Here is a 16,201-nt window from a genome sequence, read left to right on the forward strand (position 1 = left end):
TTTAACTACCGTGGAGACTTCTGTCGAAGCAATGTGTACTAAAAGAAGACGCCAATTTAATTTATTTGTCGAAGTCTCATATCTGATTTGTTGCTCTACCACGCTAAAAGTCTTATAATTAAGGGAAATTTGGGATGACCTTGAAACGACGTACGGTCACCGCCAGTGTCAATATCAAGGCATTTCGCCTATAAGTCAACACTTTATATTTCTACACACGAGTATGCTTCAAAGCTGAAACCAATATAGACATGTTACTTGTTGCAATTATACACACCAAGCATAAATGATAAATGTATATCGATGTAATTTTTGTCTTTTTTTGATATGAAACTGACATGGTCACCATGCGACGTCTATATGGACCTAACATGACGCTGATGTATGCAACATCATATCAAACTTTTCATATTTTAAAAAGAAAAAAAATACATCAAAATTAAAACACACAAGATTAGTACTGAAACTGAACAGAGAATACCAAAACAGTAAATAAACAAATATATAATACCAAAATTGCAGTTTTTCATATAAATATAAATAGATAGAGTTTTTATCAGGAGGAGATGTGAGATTAATACCCTTGAACTAACGCAGATTTCCACTAGTACATGTGAATTAAGGATACACAATTTAAATTCATCAAATCATGCAAATTAACATGCTGAAGACGCCTCATTTACTTGATTCTTATTTTATGAAGCAAGCAAATCAAGATTGAACTAGAAAATTCAAACATCTTTGATGCGATCCTGGCGAAATGGATGAGCAGGGTCGGGTGCTCCACCGGATCGAATCAATAATGTTGTTCAGGAAAATGAGCAAGGTAGATGGATCTGTGAGCTATTGCTTCCACTGTGACCTGCAGACAGGGAGATGAACTCGTGAATGGGCGCCGGAGGGGTGTCCGGCGTTGCCACTCCGATGCTTAAGTCAGCAGGGTACTTAAGCAAGAAAACCAATGTAACCAAGTGATGATTGTGATATTGGTGTAAATGAATGAATTCATGAATGTCCGAATGTAAAGAGAGAACCTGGTATTTATAGTAGGAGAAATAATGATGACCTCATTCTCCGTGCTACCTACTAATTATAGTAGGACGGCTGAGCACACCCTATATTCTGAGATGTCAAATCTTGCACTAGTCACGTCCAGCCCACTTGATTTATTGACCACTTGCATTAGTGTCAGAGATATGTCAGTTATATACACTGTTTATCGGCGGCATTAAATACTTCACTCATATCGAGGTGGACCGAGTAGAATGCCTCCCGGAGGCTTACATGGGAGCCCGGGCGTCTGATTGCCCGGGGAGTAGAGCCCAAGCTTGCGCCTGCCCGGCTTCAGAAGAATCCATCCAGCAGATTGACCCTGATTTGGGAATCCATTTAATATCCCGGATCCTTACAAGAGTATCATCACACATCCCCTAAATAGTCGGGCTAGAGTCATACTCGCTGTCCCGATCAGTCATGCATGGATTCCCAAAGAGAGATAATCAATATTGTTTTATAAAAGCATCGGGGGCTTCAAATATCCCAGAGATGAGATGAGGTGCCGGGCGATTCAGTATCCCGGGCTTTAAATATATGGTGCCGGGGCCTTATGTCTCCCGGACTTGAGATAATACGCCAGAAACTTTCAATAAGTAGTCGGGATGTCGAGCTCTGAGCCGTGTAAAATTCCATGTACTTAGTAGATGACCAGGGTACAGGTCCTCGGACCAGGGCACGGGTCCCTAGGCTTAATAGATGACCGGGGTACGAGTCCCCGGACCAGGGTACGGATCCCTGGGCTTAATAGATAACCAGGGTGCGGAGCCCTGGCCTTCATGAATGGTCGAGGTACGGAGCCCCGAGCCAGGGTACGGATCCCTGGACTTAATAGATAACCAGGGTGCGGAGCCCTGGTCTTCATGAATGGTCGAGGTACGGAGCCCCGAGCCAGGGTACGGATCCCTGGACTTAATAGATAACCAGGGTGCGGAGCCCTGACCTTCATGAATGGTCGAGGTACGGAGCCCCGAGCCAGGGTACGGATCCCTGGACTTAATAGATAACCAGGGTGCGGAGCCCTGGCCTTCATGAATGGTCGAGGTACGGAGCCCCGAGCCAGGGTACGGATCCATGGACTTAATAGATAACCAGGGTGCAGAGCCCTGGCCTTCATGAATGGTCGAGGTACGGAGCCCCGATCCAGGGTACGGATCCCTGGACTTAATAGATAACCAGGGTGCGGAGCCCAGGCCTTCATGAATGGTCGAGGTACGGAGCCCCGAGCCAGGGTACGGATCCCTGGACTTAATAGATAACCAGGGTGCGGAGCCCAGGCCTTCATGAATGGTCGAGGTACGGAGCCCCGAGCCAGGGTACGGATCCCTGGACTTAATAGATAACCAGGGTCAGAGCCCTGGCCTTCATGAATGGTCGAGGTACGGAGCCCCGAGCCAGGGTACGGATCCCTGGACTTAATAGATAACCAGGGTGCGGAGCCCTGGCCTTCATGAATGGTCGAGGTACGGAGCCCCGAGCCAGGCTACGGATCCCTGGACTTAATAGATAACCAGGGTGCGGAGCCTTGGCCTTCATGAATGGTCGAGGTACGGAGCCCCGAGCCAGGGTACGGATCCCTGGACTTAATAGATAACCAGGGTGCGGAGCCCTGACCTTCATGAATGGTCGAGGTACGGAGCCCCGAGCCAGGGTACGGATCCCTGGACTTAATAGATAACCAGGGTGCGGAGCCCTGGCCTTCATGAATGGTCGAGGTACGGAGCCCCGAGCCAGGGTACGGATCCCTGGACTTAATAGATAACCAGGGTGCGGAGCCCTGGCCTTCATGAATGGTCGAGGTACGGAGCCCCGAGCCAGGGTACGGATCCCTGGACTTAATAGATAACCAGGGTGCGGAGCCCTGGCCTTCATGAATGGTCGAGGTACGGAGCCCCGAGCCAGGGTACGGATCCCTGGACTTAGATAATGTGTCGGGGCCTCATACCTCCCGGACTTAGATAATATGCCGGGGCCTCGTATCTCCCGGACTTTCAAGAATGTGCCGGGGCCTCATACCTCCCGGACTTAAGATAATGTGCCGGGGCCTCGTACCTCCCGGGCTTAAGAGATTTTGCTTTACCTGCTGTTTTAGTTTTATTAAAATTCAAATCATTAACCTGGAAATATTGAATCCGAATTCATTTTCGGTAGAGTGAAACTTCTCTGGTTGAGCTAAATTAGGTGACTAATATAGCTGTATGCTACTGAGTGCATAGTAAATGATCTTCATGCCAATCCGGGATAGCTGCTGAGCTTTGAGCCCATATAAAATCCACATATAAGATCTGAGTGCCGAGCTGGTCGGACTTGTATGTTTGCCAAGCAGAGTTGAGCTTATTTTTGAATGGAAACCATATCTACGTCTTGAGCTCAATTTCCCACAGACGGCGCCAATGATGCGATCCTGGCGAAATGGATGAGCAGGGTCGGGTGCTCCACCGGATCGAATCAATAATGTTGTTCAGGAAAATGAGCAAGGTAGATGGATCTGTGAGCTATTGCTTCCACTGTGACATGCAGAAAGGGAGATGAACTCGTGAATGGGCGCCGGAGGGGTGTCCGGCGTGGCCACTCCGATGCTTAAGTAAGCAGGGTACTTAAGCAAGAAAACCAATGTAACCAAGTGATGGTTGTGATATTGGTGTCAATGAATGAATTCATGAATGTCCGAATGTAAAGAGAGAACCTGGTATTTATAGTAGGAGAAATAATGATGACCTCATTCTCCGTGCTACCTACTAATTATAGTAGGACGGCTGAGCACACCCTATATTCTGAGATGTCAAATTTTGCACTAGTCACGTCCAGCCCACTTGATTTATTGACCACTTGCATTAGTGTCAGAGATATATCGGCTATATACACTGTTTATCGGCGGCATTAAATACTTCACTCATATCGAGGTGGACCGAGTAGAATGCCTCCCGGAGGCTTACATGAGAGCCCGGGCGTCTGATTGCCCGGGGAGTAGAGCCCAAGCTTGCGCCTGCCCGGCTTCAGAAGAATCCATCCAGCAGATTGACCCTGATTTGGGAATCCATTTAATATCCCGGGTCCTTACAAGGGTATCAATCTTTAAGAAACCATTTACACTGATTCTAGTTTTAGAATAAGAATATAGATATGAAAAAGGGTAGCTCAAATAATTTCTTCAATGAATTTAATATACCTAATATCTAATAATATTTGAAATTCTCTTTTTCACTAACTCTCCTTAAAAAAAGAAAATGAACACAACAAAGGTCTTCTTTGCTGATGCAAGAAAGTGCAATGTCAATGGAGAGAGAGATTCTAGCCTTGAGAGAAAGACAAGCAGAAGCATTCTTTCTTCTTCCTAAAGATCTGACTCCAATATTTAAGTATTTATTTTAAATTTAATTGTTACATCTTTTTAAATTTTGATTGTTTTCTCCTTGTAATTTCTATCCAAGTGCGGTTCGGGACCCTTTGTTTTTTATTATTTAATATTAATTGTTAATTTTTAGTAGGGAACCAAGGTCAATCAATTGGGTTCTCCATTTCTAAAAGTAAGTGAATTTTTTAAGAAATATTACTTTTTAATCACCCCTAGTTTTTTAGTAATTTAATCGAGATTCATTAAATCTTTTAAGCCAACCTGTTCAATTACTTTTAGGAGTATGGACCAAATTATATATATATATATATACATACATATACACACTAATCAGAATTTTGGCGAGGTAGAAAAATATTTCAACCGAAGAACATGATAGGATTGACAAGATATTTGATCTTTAATCCTGTTATTATATGTTTTGTCTTCTTTCTAATCATGTTCTTACCTTATTAAACATTAACTTATAAGTAATGGCACTCGATTTTCTTTTTATAATGTTGTATCCATAGTAGCCGTTATTTTTCGATGCATATTAGATAAATTTTCTGTGAGAACCGAAATTCTTCAACCTTTTTTTTTTATTATCTTTTATTAATCATGTGTAAGGAAAGTTAAGGGCTTAGGATATTGGATTATTAAGTGAGAAATATATTGGAAATCTTTGTATTGGGAATCTTAAATCTTAATTATCAAGTCAATCAAATTAGGACCAAGACATGCAAATTTCGAAAATATGGGAATGAGATTTTCAAGATTGAGATATTCTACAAAATCTAGAAGATTGAAGCATCATATTGCAAGCAATTTTCAAAAATCCTACAAAATTATATGCCTAATGATTGTGATGCAGGGACAAGGAAGATTTCATGTTAATTGGAAGCAAATCATCAAAGGTTGCTCAAAATCCTTTCCATCTAGCAACCATATTTTCGAGCCAAATCAAGAGCAATGAATTAGGGAATAAAACCTCACAACCTAGGTAACTCAATTTTCGAAAAAGAGCAAGGATATTGGAGTCAATTTAGGAGATTTCGCATGGTTTTTGGTATGATTTGAGTGCCAAATTTAGCTCCACCCTCCTCCCCTATAAATAGTGCATCAACCCTAGCCATGCTCACACAACAATTTCGAAATCCTAGAGCTGAAAAACTCGAAAATTCCAGCAGCTTGTGCTAGCCGAAACGCTGCCCGAAAATCGTCCCGAAGTTAGCCTAAAAATCGAGCCGAAACACTGCCCGGACGAGGAGCGAGAAACGATCTAAATCCCGAAGCCAAGCATCCACGTTTTTAAGCATCCATGACACGGTAAGTGGGCTGTTCTTAAATTTCAAAATTTCGGTTTATGCATATGTGATTTTTCGGTTTTTGGATAAAAATTTCGGTCGAGTACAATTCTTTTCTACTCCATTTCTTGTGTCGATTGTCATACTGTTTTAAGCACTGTGAGGATTCGACTGTATATGGGTGGGAATCCCAACCATGACGCCCCCTTACGCGGTGCGGGATATAACCGTTATACGGCCTTGCTCCCTTAGAGTAGTAAAAATTAAGGACTGACGTCAGTAAACCATAGAAGGTTAGATAAATAACAGTGGCTGGTAAATGTTATACATGTTGATGAAGTATGTATGCAAGTCATGTGTTTCGAAATTTATGCATGTTGTTTTATTGTGCTCGATATTCCCCCACTTGCTGAGTATTCCCAAATACTTACTCCCCTTACAACCCTTCCAAGATAAACCCGAGGAAGAGGAATCAGACCAGTTTTGGGGCTGGTGAACAATCAAGATTTGATATTAAGTTTAAAGTTTATTATGTTATTCAGTTTTACGTTTTCGCATTAAACTCTGTCGTTTTTGAGATTTCGGTATTGTAAAGACAATGATTATTTCATTTGAGCTTATGATATATAAACTGGTTTCGGTTTACACTGTGCTACAAAGGCTTGTTGTTTCGATTGTGTGATTGTTAAACAACGTCGGTGTCAATCCCGAGTCTCGGGGCGTGATATTTTCGAACTAACGTAATAGCTAATAAACCGCGTTAGTCAGATAAACAACACTAGACAAACAATATGTGACAAACTCGTCTAAAATAATGTTGATAGGGAGAACTCTTGCTTATTAACTAAACGTAGGCCGCCTCCACCAATTCAGGTAATGAAACTCCATTTTCGAAGAAATTTCGTACAGATCCCGTCAGAATTAAGGGGATCCAATCGTTAAAAGTTATCTTTTATTTTACTATTATATATGTCCGAATATAGATTATTACATCAAATTTAAATTGACTCCAAATCAGCGGCATACTAGAAATTATGACGATTACAATTTATACAAATAATTAGTAAATAGTTTTGATTAAAAATTACTGAAAATATTCGGAGATCAAGTAAGAGGGATTATTTTATTTTATTTTTTTAATCGATATCATGATAAGTGTGTTCTTCGTTAATATATTAGTAAAAATGGTCCGTATCATTAATATTTCACTTATATTAATTAACCTCATGAGTCCTAAATTTAATTGGATAAATTTGAATTTATAATGTCGATGAAATATTTAGCACAACATTTCTATAATACAGTCTCGCATATCAAGTTTGTGAAGCAAATCTCTTATTAAACTTGACTCATGATAAAATATAGTTTATACGTAAAAATTATTAGATTTTATTTTAAACATGTATTGAATCGACTCGTCTATGTATATAATATTTTGTTTTTAGATTAGTTATTGTACTGAGACGTGACTTTCTTACAGATTGTCAAAATGATTAGATGATGTGAAACATTTCAATCAACTACTAATTTCGAGGACAAAATTACCCCCAATAATTATGGAAGTTGGCGACAAAAAGTGAGCATGCATAATTTTTCTTCTCTCTGGAAATGTGCGTGGATCAGATTATAAGCACGTAGTTAAGGAAATTGACTTGACAAGTTTTAATTATAAAATGTATATATATTTTAATAAAAAAAATTACGTATAAATTTTATATGTATGTTTAGCATCCGCTCCTGTTATGATTGTATAAATTTACAAAAAAAATTACTAAACTTCAAAAAATTTGAGAAAGTTAAAGTCATATATTTAAAGTTGATCTTAATTAGTGCTTAATTTATTACTCTTAAATCTATATTACTTAGAATTCTTGAAATTTCACAAATAATTAATGCAACCCCAAAAAGGAAATGATTATAGTATAAATATATATTTTTGGAAGAAATGTAATTATTTTTTTGACATTTTATAATAAACAATATTTAATAATCAGAGACTAATATTATAATATCACGACTGAGCTAATCCAAAACGGAATTGATGATATCCGAGAGATAATTGCAGAAACCCTAGAGAGGAAGGAAGCTGGGAGACTTTCCAAGCATCACATCATCATTTTCCGACCTATAAATTGAGGTCTTTCCTTGTGACATTTTGATCCACAACAAAAAAAACTTTTTCATCTGTTTCCAGATTTATCTGTCTGCACCAAGGGATCAAAGAAATCGATCGAATATTAATTAAACTAGCCCGCTAGAAGATGGGAAGAGCTCCATGTTGTGACAAAGCTAATGTGAAGAAAGGACCATGGTCTCCTGAAGAAGATGCCACACTCAAAGCTTATATCGAGAAGCATGGGACTGGTGGAAATTGGATTGCTCTTCCTCAGAAAATCGGTATGCCTAAATTTACACACACACACACACATTTATATAACATTCATTATATTAACCACACTATATATGCATGAATTGGTGTTGTTTTTGGATTTTGATTTGAGGGATTTTCTTATTAAATCCAAATACTTGCGCTTAAATTTGATTTTTTGACATGAAACTATAAAGTAGATGCTGTTGAAGCAAAATTGTAGCTTTAATTTAAGTGAACATAGCAAGGGTTGGATATCTGGATAACCGGATATGATTTGATATCGATTTTCCAAGTTCATATAAATTGATGTGAATTATATATTACTATAGGGATTAAGAGATGTGGGAAGAGCTGCAGACTAAGATGGCTGAATTATTTGAGGCCGAATATTAAGCATGGTGGATTTACTGAAGAAGAAGATAATATCATCTGTAGCCTATATATAAGCATAGGCAGCAGGTAAATTTTTTCCACTCAACTATTTACCTCAAAATACACCAACAAAGAATATAGAAATCCTCGAAAAACACATGCAACGGCTTCAGCCAGAGCTACTTGTCTTTTTGCCCTTGTCTATGATACTCTTTGTCTGAAAATTCGAAAAAGCACATATTCATGGTTATAAATCATATGATTTTTCTGGAGGGATTTGGCAATTTCTTTTTCATTTCACTTGTTATTGATGAAAATATTCAAAACCAGATTACATGTTAGGGTTTCTTGATTCTAAATATCTTTTCTTTTTTTGGGTTTTCAAAGGTGGTCAATCATTGCAGCACAGCTTCCTGGAAGGACAGACAATGACATCAAGAACTACTGGAACACGAGATTGAAGAAAAAATTGCTGGGAAGGCGTAAAAACTCCGCCGCGAGTCAACGTTCGAAAGATCACACAAATAGCGGAGGAGAGAGCACCTATTCTGTAGAAAACCTAAGCAATTCAACCCTGGAAAGGCTTCAGCTTCATATCCAGCTTCAAAGCCTTCAAAATCCGTTCTCTTTTTGCAATAACCCATCACTTTGGCCTAAATCGAATCACCCGCAGCAAAAGATGATCCAAACCCTTCATTCTCTGGATGAAAATAAAAACATCGTCAACCCTCAATCCGTTGCTGCCACTGGTCTTGATCACAATTATCGCAGTGTAATCAGCAACTTAAAGACTGCAGATGAAGCACTTTTAAACAATACTACTTTCAATATCACAGAGAGCAATTTTCAAGACTCGAATCAGATAATGGGGCAAATGGACAGTACAGGAATTTATCGGTCGGGCGGTTCAGGTTTCACTCAAGGAGAAATGGATGAATTGCTGAATATCAAAGCTTCCAATTTTATTGCAACAGACCAGAGTGCTCAGGTTTCTGAATTTGATTGTTTCAAACAAATGGATGTATCGAAGGAGAATCTTGCTTGGTGGGGCAACGAATTTGAGGCAAATTCAGCGTCTTCAAACTCGTGGGATTCGAATATGCTTAATCAATCTGGAGAAATAATGTATCAAGAATATGGATTAGGATACAGTATGCAGTGAGAAAATCGAAAGATGTGTAGGATATCGATGAGTTCTATTTGTTTTTTTCATAAAAGAGGGGAAAAGTGGAAAGATGGTGATTGAAATGTTTTGTAAATTGTGTGAATAAAGTTATGTTCTTTGCCTATTTTGCCAAGAAAGTATCGTTCATGACATGACTTCAATTGGTTTTACCTACTTTACTAGAATATGTATTAATAATAGATAAAATTGTAATTTTAGTCAAGTTCATATGCTTTTTGTTTTGATTCTTTATAACTTAATTCATATTTTATGAATAATTATTTTAAGATTATATTTTAGTGACTATATATTTTGAGTTTTGATTTTTTAATTAACCAAATTTTGGAATTAATATTTCTTTATTAGAGTACTGACATAACACTATGTTAAAATATTTTTTTATTATCTTTAAGTTTTGGTGATTGAAAAAATAAACAATATCAAACTGTTTCAAGATCCATCCACTCATTTTATTGTAAAACAAGTTTTTCAGACTGCTTGATCATTTCATCCCTTTTCAGGAGTTAGAGTAATCGCTGGACTTTATTACTCCAGCTGCAAAATATCATCTGATAAGTAATCGGTCCAAACTATTGAATGCAGTGCACGAGTTCAAATAGTAGTTTTACAACCGCACTGCAGAAATTAAAGGTCGGTATTGAGAATTCCATAAAGGAAGGTGTATTTCAAGCCGTTCAGTTGAAAGCTCTATATAGAAAGATTAGAGAATATCCTACCAACTTCTGAAATGACAGGAAACCACTTTATTCGGATATGGTGTGTCAGCTTTATCAAAAGCATGGACTTAAATTCAAAAGAGCATTTATGAGCATTTAATGATAAGTACGGAGTATGTCCATATTGTAGGGAAATGGTACATATTATCGTTGAAAAAAAGTTTCGACTTTTGAAGCACTCTACTATAAATATGCAGTACATCTCGAAGAAGAAGATTACTCGAAACCATTTAAAATGGCTGAAATTTCAAGAAAACAAGAGTCTGCATATTTTTAAAATTTTGGAGCACACTTGAGAGTTCTTCTTTCTGTTTGCTCAACCAAATCACACGAGTACCAGAATATATCAGACCTACAAGGATCAATTTGTGCTACTTCAACCAAGTCAAGCCGTTACAAAGCTGATTATTGGGTCATCGTTATTATTTGTTGTGTTGCCTGGTGAACCGATGGTTCTTAAACATCTAGGCCTTGTAAAATGATCAGCTATAATTTCAATCTAGGCAGTATGATAAGACCTAACTGAAGTGGGCTGTTACAAGATGTTGTAAAATGGAAGTCCTTTATTAGAAATATTTCTAAGTAGAAGAAGTGGTGAAGTATAATTTTTATCTCCGAACATCCATAAAATTTTCGTGTCCTTTACTTATGCAATTTCACCTTCTTGCACATTTAAATTTTCAGACCGCTTCTTGTTAAATTGCCAATCGTTGTGTCATCACTAGCCTAACCGAACCTTTTCCACGCTTATCTTATATCAAGTGGTCCACTAAGTCTAGCAGTTCAAACATACTCTTAACAACTTAAAAGCTGTTAAGAACGACTTAAATTTTTTCAAATAATTTTAAAAGAGTTTATTCACTTGCTCTAAACTTTAACTCGATCCTAGCAAGTTGTAATCAGAGCAAGTTGTTCTTGAACTCTGATAATTACACTTTTAAATGACATCATTTAACAAGATTTCTTGTTTTCCAAAGACGATTATGACCACTGGAAAATTTGAATGTAGATACATCTAGCAAGTCAAGATGATGACATGTGGCATGTAATCACAGAAAGCCCAATGAAGATACCGAAAGTAAATTCAGCCATTGCTGTAACAGAAAGTGCTCCACAGATGGTGGAGAATTATGACTCCGAATAATCTGGACAATGTGATCAAAGACATCTTTATAAAACACTTGCTAAGAATATGTTTAGAAAAATTAAAACTTGTTCTACAACAAAAAAATTTTGAAAAAATCTAACCCAACTTTGAGAAAGGAATGACCAGACCTAGGAAAACAAGATGACTGTTGTCATCAAGAAGTTTGAAAATGTCAAAATGAAATCTAGAAAAATTCTCAACGAGTTTGATGAAAGGGTTTAACATTATCATTAACTTGCATCTCTTGGTAAATAATATTCTAACCATGAGATTTCATTGAAGGTGATGAAAGCACTTCTCAGGGAATGAGATGTAAATACAGTGGCCATGAGGGAGTCCAAATACGTCAACAAATTGGAGCTTCATGATTTGTTTGCTGACCAGAAAACCTACGAGTTTGAGCTGAGAATCAGGACAGAAGAGGAGCCATCTACTTCGCAACCCACCAAATCTTTAGCTGCCACAACATCAAATTCAACCATTGTTGAAGAAACTTATGATCAATAAGAATCACGGAAAGGCTTCACATGAGATCTAGAAAGGCAAACAACCAGAAATTTCATACTTTCGTATTTTTGGTTGTAAATGTTTAATTCATAATAACGACAAAACTCATTTAACCGCTTTTGATGCTAAATCTGAAAATGGTGTGTTTTTAGGATATTCAGTGGTCAGTAAAGTTATAGAGTATATAATTGTAGAATTATGACCGTTGAAGAATCTTTGCATTATTTGATGGATCATATATCTGACATAATAATATAGTAGCAGTATGCACGATTTAAAAAATAGATTAGAGGCTACTAACCTTGATTCTAGCAGTGATAATGAGATAAATTTTAGAAAAATGGCTAGAATCAATCATGAAGAAAATCTAGTCTTCCATGAAGAAATTGTCCATATCAAGCATTTCAGAAACTGAGCCGGTGGACAATCACCAGCTAGAAATTCTTCGAAAAGAAGATGATGCCGAGGACCATGAAGAAGTAGCAGTTCAACATCCATAACACAACTCATTTGGACCTAGCCTCATGTAGAATAAAATAATCCAACCGCTCGTCTTAGAACTATATAAAAAAATGATAGATGAATTCATGCATGCTGCATTTGTATCTCAGCTTGCCAAATATGATTGATGAAGCTTTAGGAGATTCTAATTGAATAAATGTCATACAAGAAGAAATAAATAAATTTGAAAGAACTAAAGTGTGATATTTAGTTCCAGAATGGTCAATATGCATGTAATTGGAACTAGATGGGTATTCAGAAATAAAATAGATGAATACAGTTCGGTAGTAAGAAATAAGGCTAGATTAGTAGCTCAAGGCTATAGACAAGAAAAAAGACATAATTTGATGTCATTAGCTCATGTTGCTAGACTTGAGGCTTTCTTGCATTTGCCTCATTTAAAGACTTTGAAGCATACAAAACAGATGTTAAATCAACATTTCTGAATGGTCTAATTAATGAAGAAGTCTATGTTGAATAAACTCTTGGTTTTAGTAGTCATACTCATCCTATTCATGTTTATAAATTGGATAAAGAACTGTATGACTTGAAACAAGCACCTCATGCATGATAATACACCTAAATTAAATTCTTGCTTGAGCATGGCTTTGTAATTGGAATACTCGATAAAATATTGTTTAGATTTACTAAAGACGATATTTCATTATTTGTGGAAATATATGTTGATATTATATTTTAAATCTACTAACCCTGAATTATGTGAAAGATTATCTAAGATAATGTAGAAAAAATTTGAAATAAGCATGATGGGTGTTGCGTATTTTCCGCTCGCAAGCGCACGATTGTCAAGTTTTAATATATGAGAGTAAAGTATCGTTCCCATGAGGAGTGTATAAATAAAAATATATTAATGCTTGTAATTAAAATAGTCACGACTTTATCTTGAAAAATTAATAAAAGGTTTGGTTTACTTAAAACAAATTAATTGTAAATAAATATCAATCTAATAACCGGATTGAGAAATATCAATGAGAGAAAATATCTAGAGGAATAATTTCACTAAATTTCCACAATAATTATTTCCGGTTGAATTTATATTCATGAATTCCAATTATTTAATGGCCAAGAACACTTAATTAGTTTATTTCCCCTTTCTCAAGTGACGAATAAATTATATCATTCAAACTCCAATCCAAACATTCATAATAGGAATCTAAGTTTAAATGATAAATGCAAACGATGTTCTTACCTAGGCCTCGCAAAAGTTATATACTTTCTTAATAATATAAACATTCAACGATGTCTCTAATGATCTATAATCCTAGTATCTCTCCCGAGTTATAGAATTAATCAGACAATAAACAATTTGTGGCTAGTAAACTGAAGTCGAATAAAAACAAAGAAACACAATTAAACTAAAAAAAATCAATCATATAAACTACCAAATCAGAATTATCGTGTTCACAAAGCTACGTCATCCTCTAGAATAGAAAAGTTAGTTTATAATGAAATCTAAACAAAAACAAAACATGTTCAAAGGTTTAGATATCGCAACACAAGAAATAAAAAGGGAGAAAGAATTAGATGACAAATCAGAAGTGGCGTCTCTGTCCCCAAATTCGTCGTTCTTCGTCTTCGTGATCGATCCTTTTGCTCTGATTCTTCTTCAATTCTTCAGCTTGTGCTCTCATCTCTCACGTGAATTCTCTCCAAAAAACGGTTGTCCCTCTTTTTGTGACCTAGGTTTCTTCTTATATTTTCATCCGGGCCGTAAGTTGAAAGCCCATTTATTTTCTCGCAGGTACTAGCACCGCGGCGCTACCCTAGGCGCCCATGTCTCGAGGGTGTGGTGCCGCGGCACTGCTATGAGCTTGGTTCTTGGCATTGTAGCGCCGCGGCGCCTGATGGTCAGCGCCTAACCGCTAGTTCTGGTCCTTCAAGCATTAGCGCTACAACGCTTGATCCTTGGTGCAATGGCTCTTGTCCACCAACATTTCACGCTAAAAAATACCTCTAATTGCTATCAACCATCCAATAGTTTTTTATCTCATGCACGACACAAAAACAACAAATACCAAGCGTAATTATGTCAAAAACTAACATAATTCAAATGGATTCTCATATAAATTAAGTGAAATTCTTGCACTTATCAATGGGAGAATTGACATTCTCCTCGGATTACAAATGAAGCAGCTTGAAACAAACATCTTTATCAACTAGGACAATTATAAAAAAACACTTACTATATAACTTTGGCATGAAAAATTGTGCATTTGTTGTCACGCCGATGAGCTCGTCAATCAAACTCGACAAAGATGAAGGGAAAATCTAGTGGATATCACTATGTATAAAGGATTACCGGATCACTTTTGTATCTGACTTCTAGTCATCCAGACATTATGTTTGTGGTTTGTTCTTCTACTGGAAGAGCAATCAAAGAAAAGATGCCGAATAGATTCCTTAACTGAATGACAAAGGACGCAACACTTATCCACTGCAAATGGAAGTCTGTCTCTGGTAAGCAACTTACCAAGAGCACCCAACCAAAAAGTGAAGGCATGCTTGGGCAGGATGCAAGAATTCCAAACAACTGTAGCCTACGGCACCTTAGGAGATTTCGACCATTTATGTTATCGATTTCAAGCTAATCCAATACTATTTTATTACACTGCAGCTAAAAACATTCTAAAAATGTCTTAAAAACACTCAAAATGCGTGTCTTTGATATCCCAAAAAGTTAAGCATTAACTTTGTTGGATATTCAGTGTAGATTATCATGAACATTGCTGTTAACTTTGCTTTCGTACTAGCCATAAAAGACGAATCTATCGTGAACATGTTCACCATTCTTGAGGAATCTATGCTAAAAGGTTTCTGGGGTGCAGCTTCCAATATACAGAGACTATGTTGAAGGAGTTGTTCGAGACAACCAAATGAAACATAATACATTCATCTACATAGTTCAAGGAACCAACATCACTATCACCTAGAAGCTGTTTGCAGAAATGTTTGATCTACCAACGGTTGGCATCACATGCTTCTCAACTCTTCTAGATGGTAACTATGCCAATTGGAAGGTGGAATTCTGAATATCCAGCTCTCCACTATCTGCTCCTACTAGTCAAAAATAGATCTGAAGGTGGAGTATTGGCTGCTGATAGATATCGTGGCTAAGCCGTTGATGGTCAAAGCAAGAGAGTTTGAAAAGATTACCACAAAAAAATTTATTGTCTCAGCCACCATCGCCTCAAAGTTGGCCATTAATTGGTTTGATATCCTATTCAAAATTTTCACAGCTATGACGAAAAAAGAAGCCCAGTCCCAAGGGTTTGCTATTCCACTGCGCTATCTCTTGGGAGCAGCTGAAAGTAAAGGTCATGGAGGATGCGAATCTCCACAAAGTAAAATTGTTTGATTGTGACACATATGAATCATATCGTCTAAAAAACCTACACGCTGGAGTTGAACCTGGAGGTCAAGAAAAAAAGGTCCAGGATGAACGAAAGAAAGTTCCGAAGCCGACTAGAAAACCGACCAAACAGACAAAGATGAAGCTGGTGCTCTCCTCAGATACAGGCTCTGAAGAAGCTAGGGATAAGGTTGCCCTGACACAGGTATTCTCTGGAAAGAAAAACAGACAAAAAAGCTCAAAATAAAGAAGATCAAAATGATCAAGCACGTCTCTGAGCCGTTGGTACCAGCGCTTATCCCAACCATTCCAATTTTTAGTTTGAAGGGTATTAGGA

General features: G+C 37.4%; 1 protein-coding gene across 1 annotated transcript; it reads left to right on the top strand.

The window, feature by feature from the left end:
* The first annotated feature begins 7,748 nt into the window (after positions 1 to 7,748).
* LOC142529270 (transcription factor MYB36-like) lies at positions 7,749 to 9,724 on the top strand. The gene is made up of 3 exons (XM_075634753.1): positions 7,749 to 8,091; positions 8,395 to 8,524; positions 8,825 to 9,724. The coding sequence occupies exons 1-3, from the start codon at positions 7,956 to 7,958 to the stop codon at positions 9,597 to 9,599; spliced, it is 1,041 nt and encodes a 346-aa protein (XP_075490868.1). The 5' UTR covers positions 7,749 to 7,955; the 3' UTR covers positions 9,600 to 9,724.
* Positions 9,725 to 16,201: the final 6,477 nt, after the last annotated feature.

This window comes from Primulina tabacum, chromosome 16 (assembly GCF_025594145.1).
Source record: "Primulina tabacum isolate GXHZ01 chromosome 16, ASM2559414v2, whole genome shotgun sequence".
Taxonomy (NCBI): domain Eukaryota; kingdom Viridiplantae; phylum Streptophyta; class Magnoliopsida; order Lamiales; family Gesneriaceae; genus Primulina; species Primulina tabacum.

Bases quoted from the DNA above. Each gene is read 5' to 3' on its own strand.
- LOC142529270 (XM_075634753.1), top strand. From the start codon at position 7,956: ATGGGAAGAGCTCCATGTTGTGACAAAGCTAATGTGAAGAAAGGACCA. The intron at 8,092-8,394 runs GTATGCCTAAAT...ATATTACTATAG, and splicing joins TGCTCTTCCTCAGAAAATCG to GGATTAAGAGATGTGGGAAG. The intron at 8,525-8,824 runs GTAAATTTTTTC...GGGTTTTCAAAG, and splicing joins TATATAAGCATAGGCAGCAG to GTGGTCAATCATTGCAGCAC.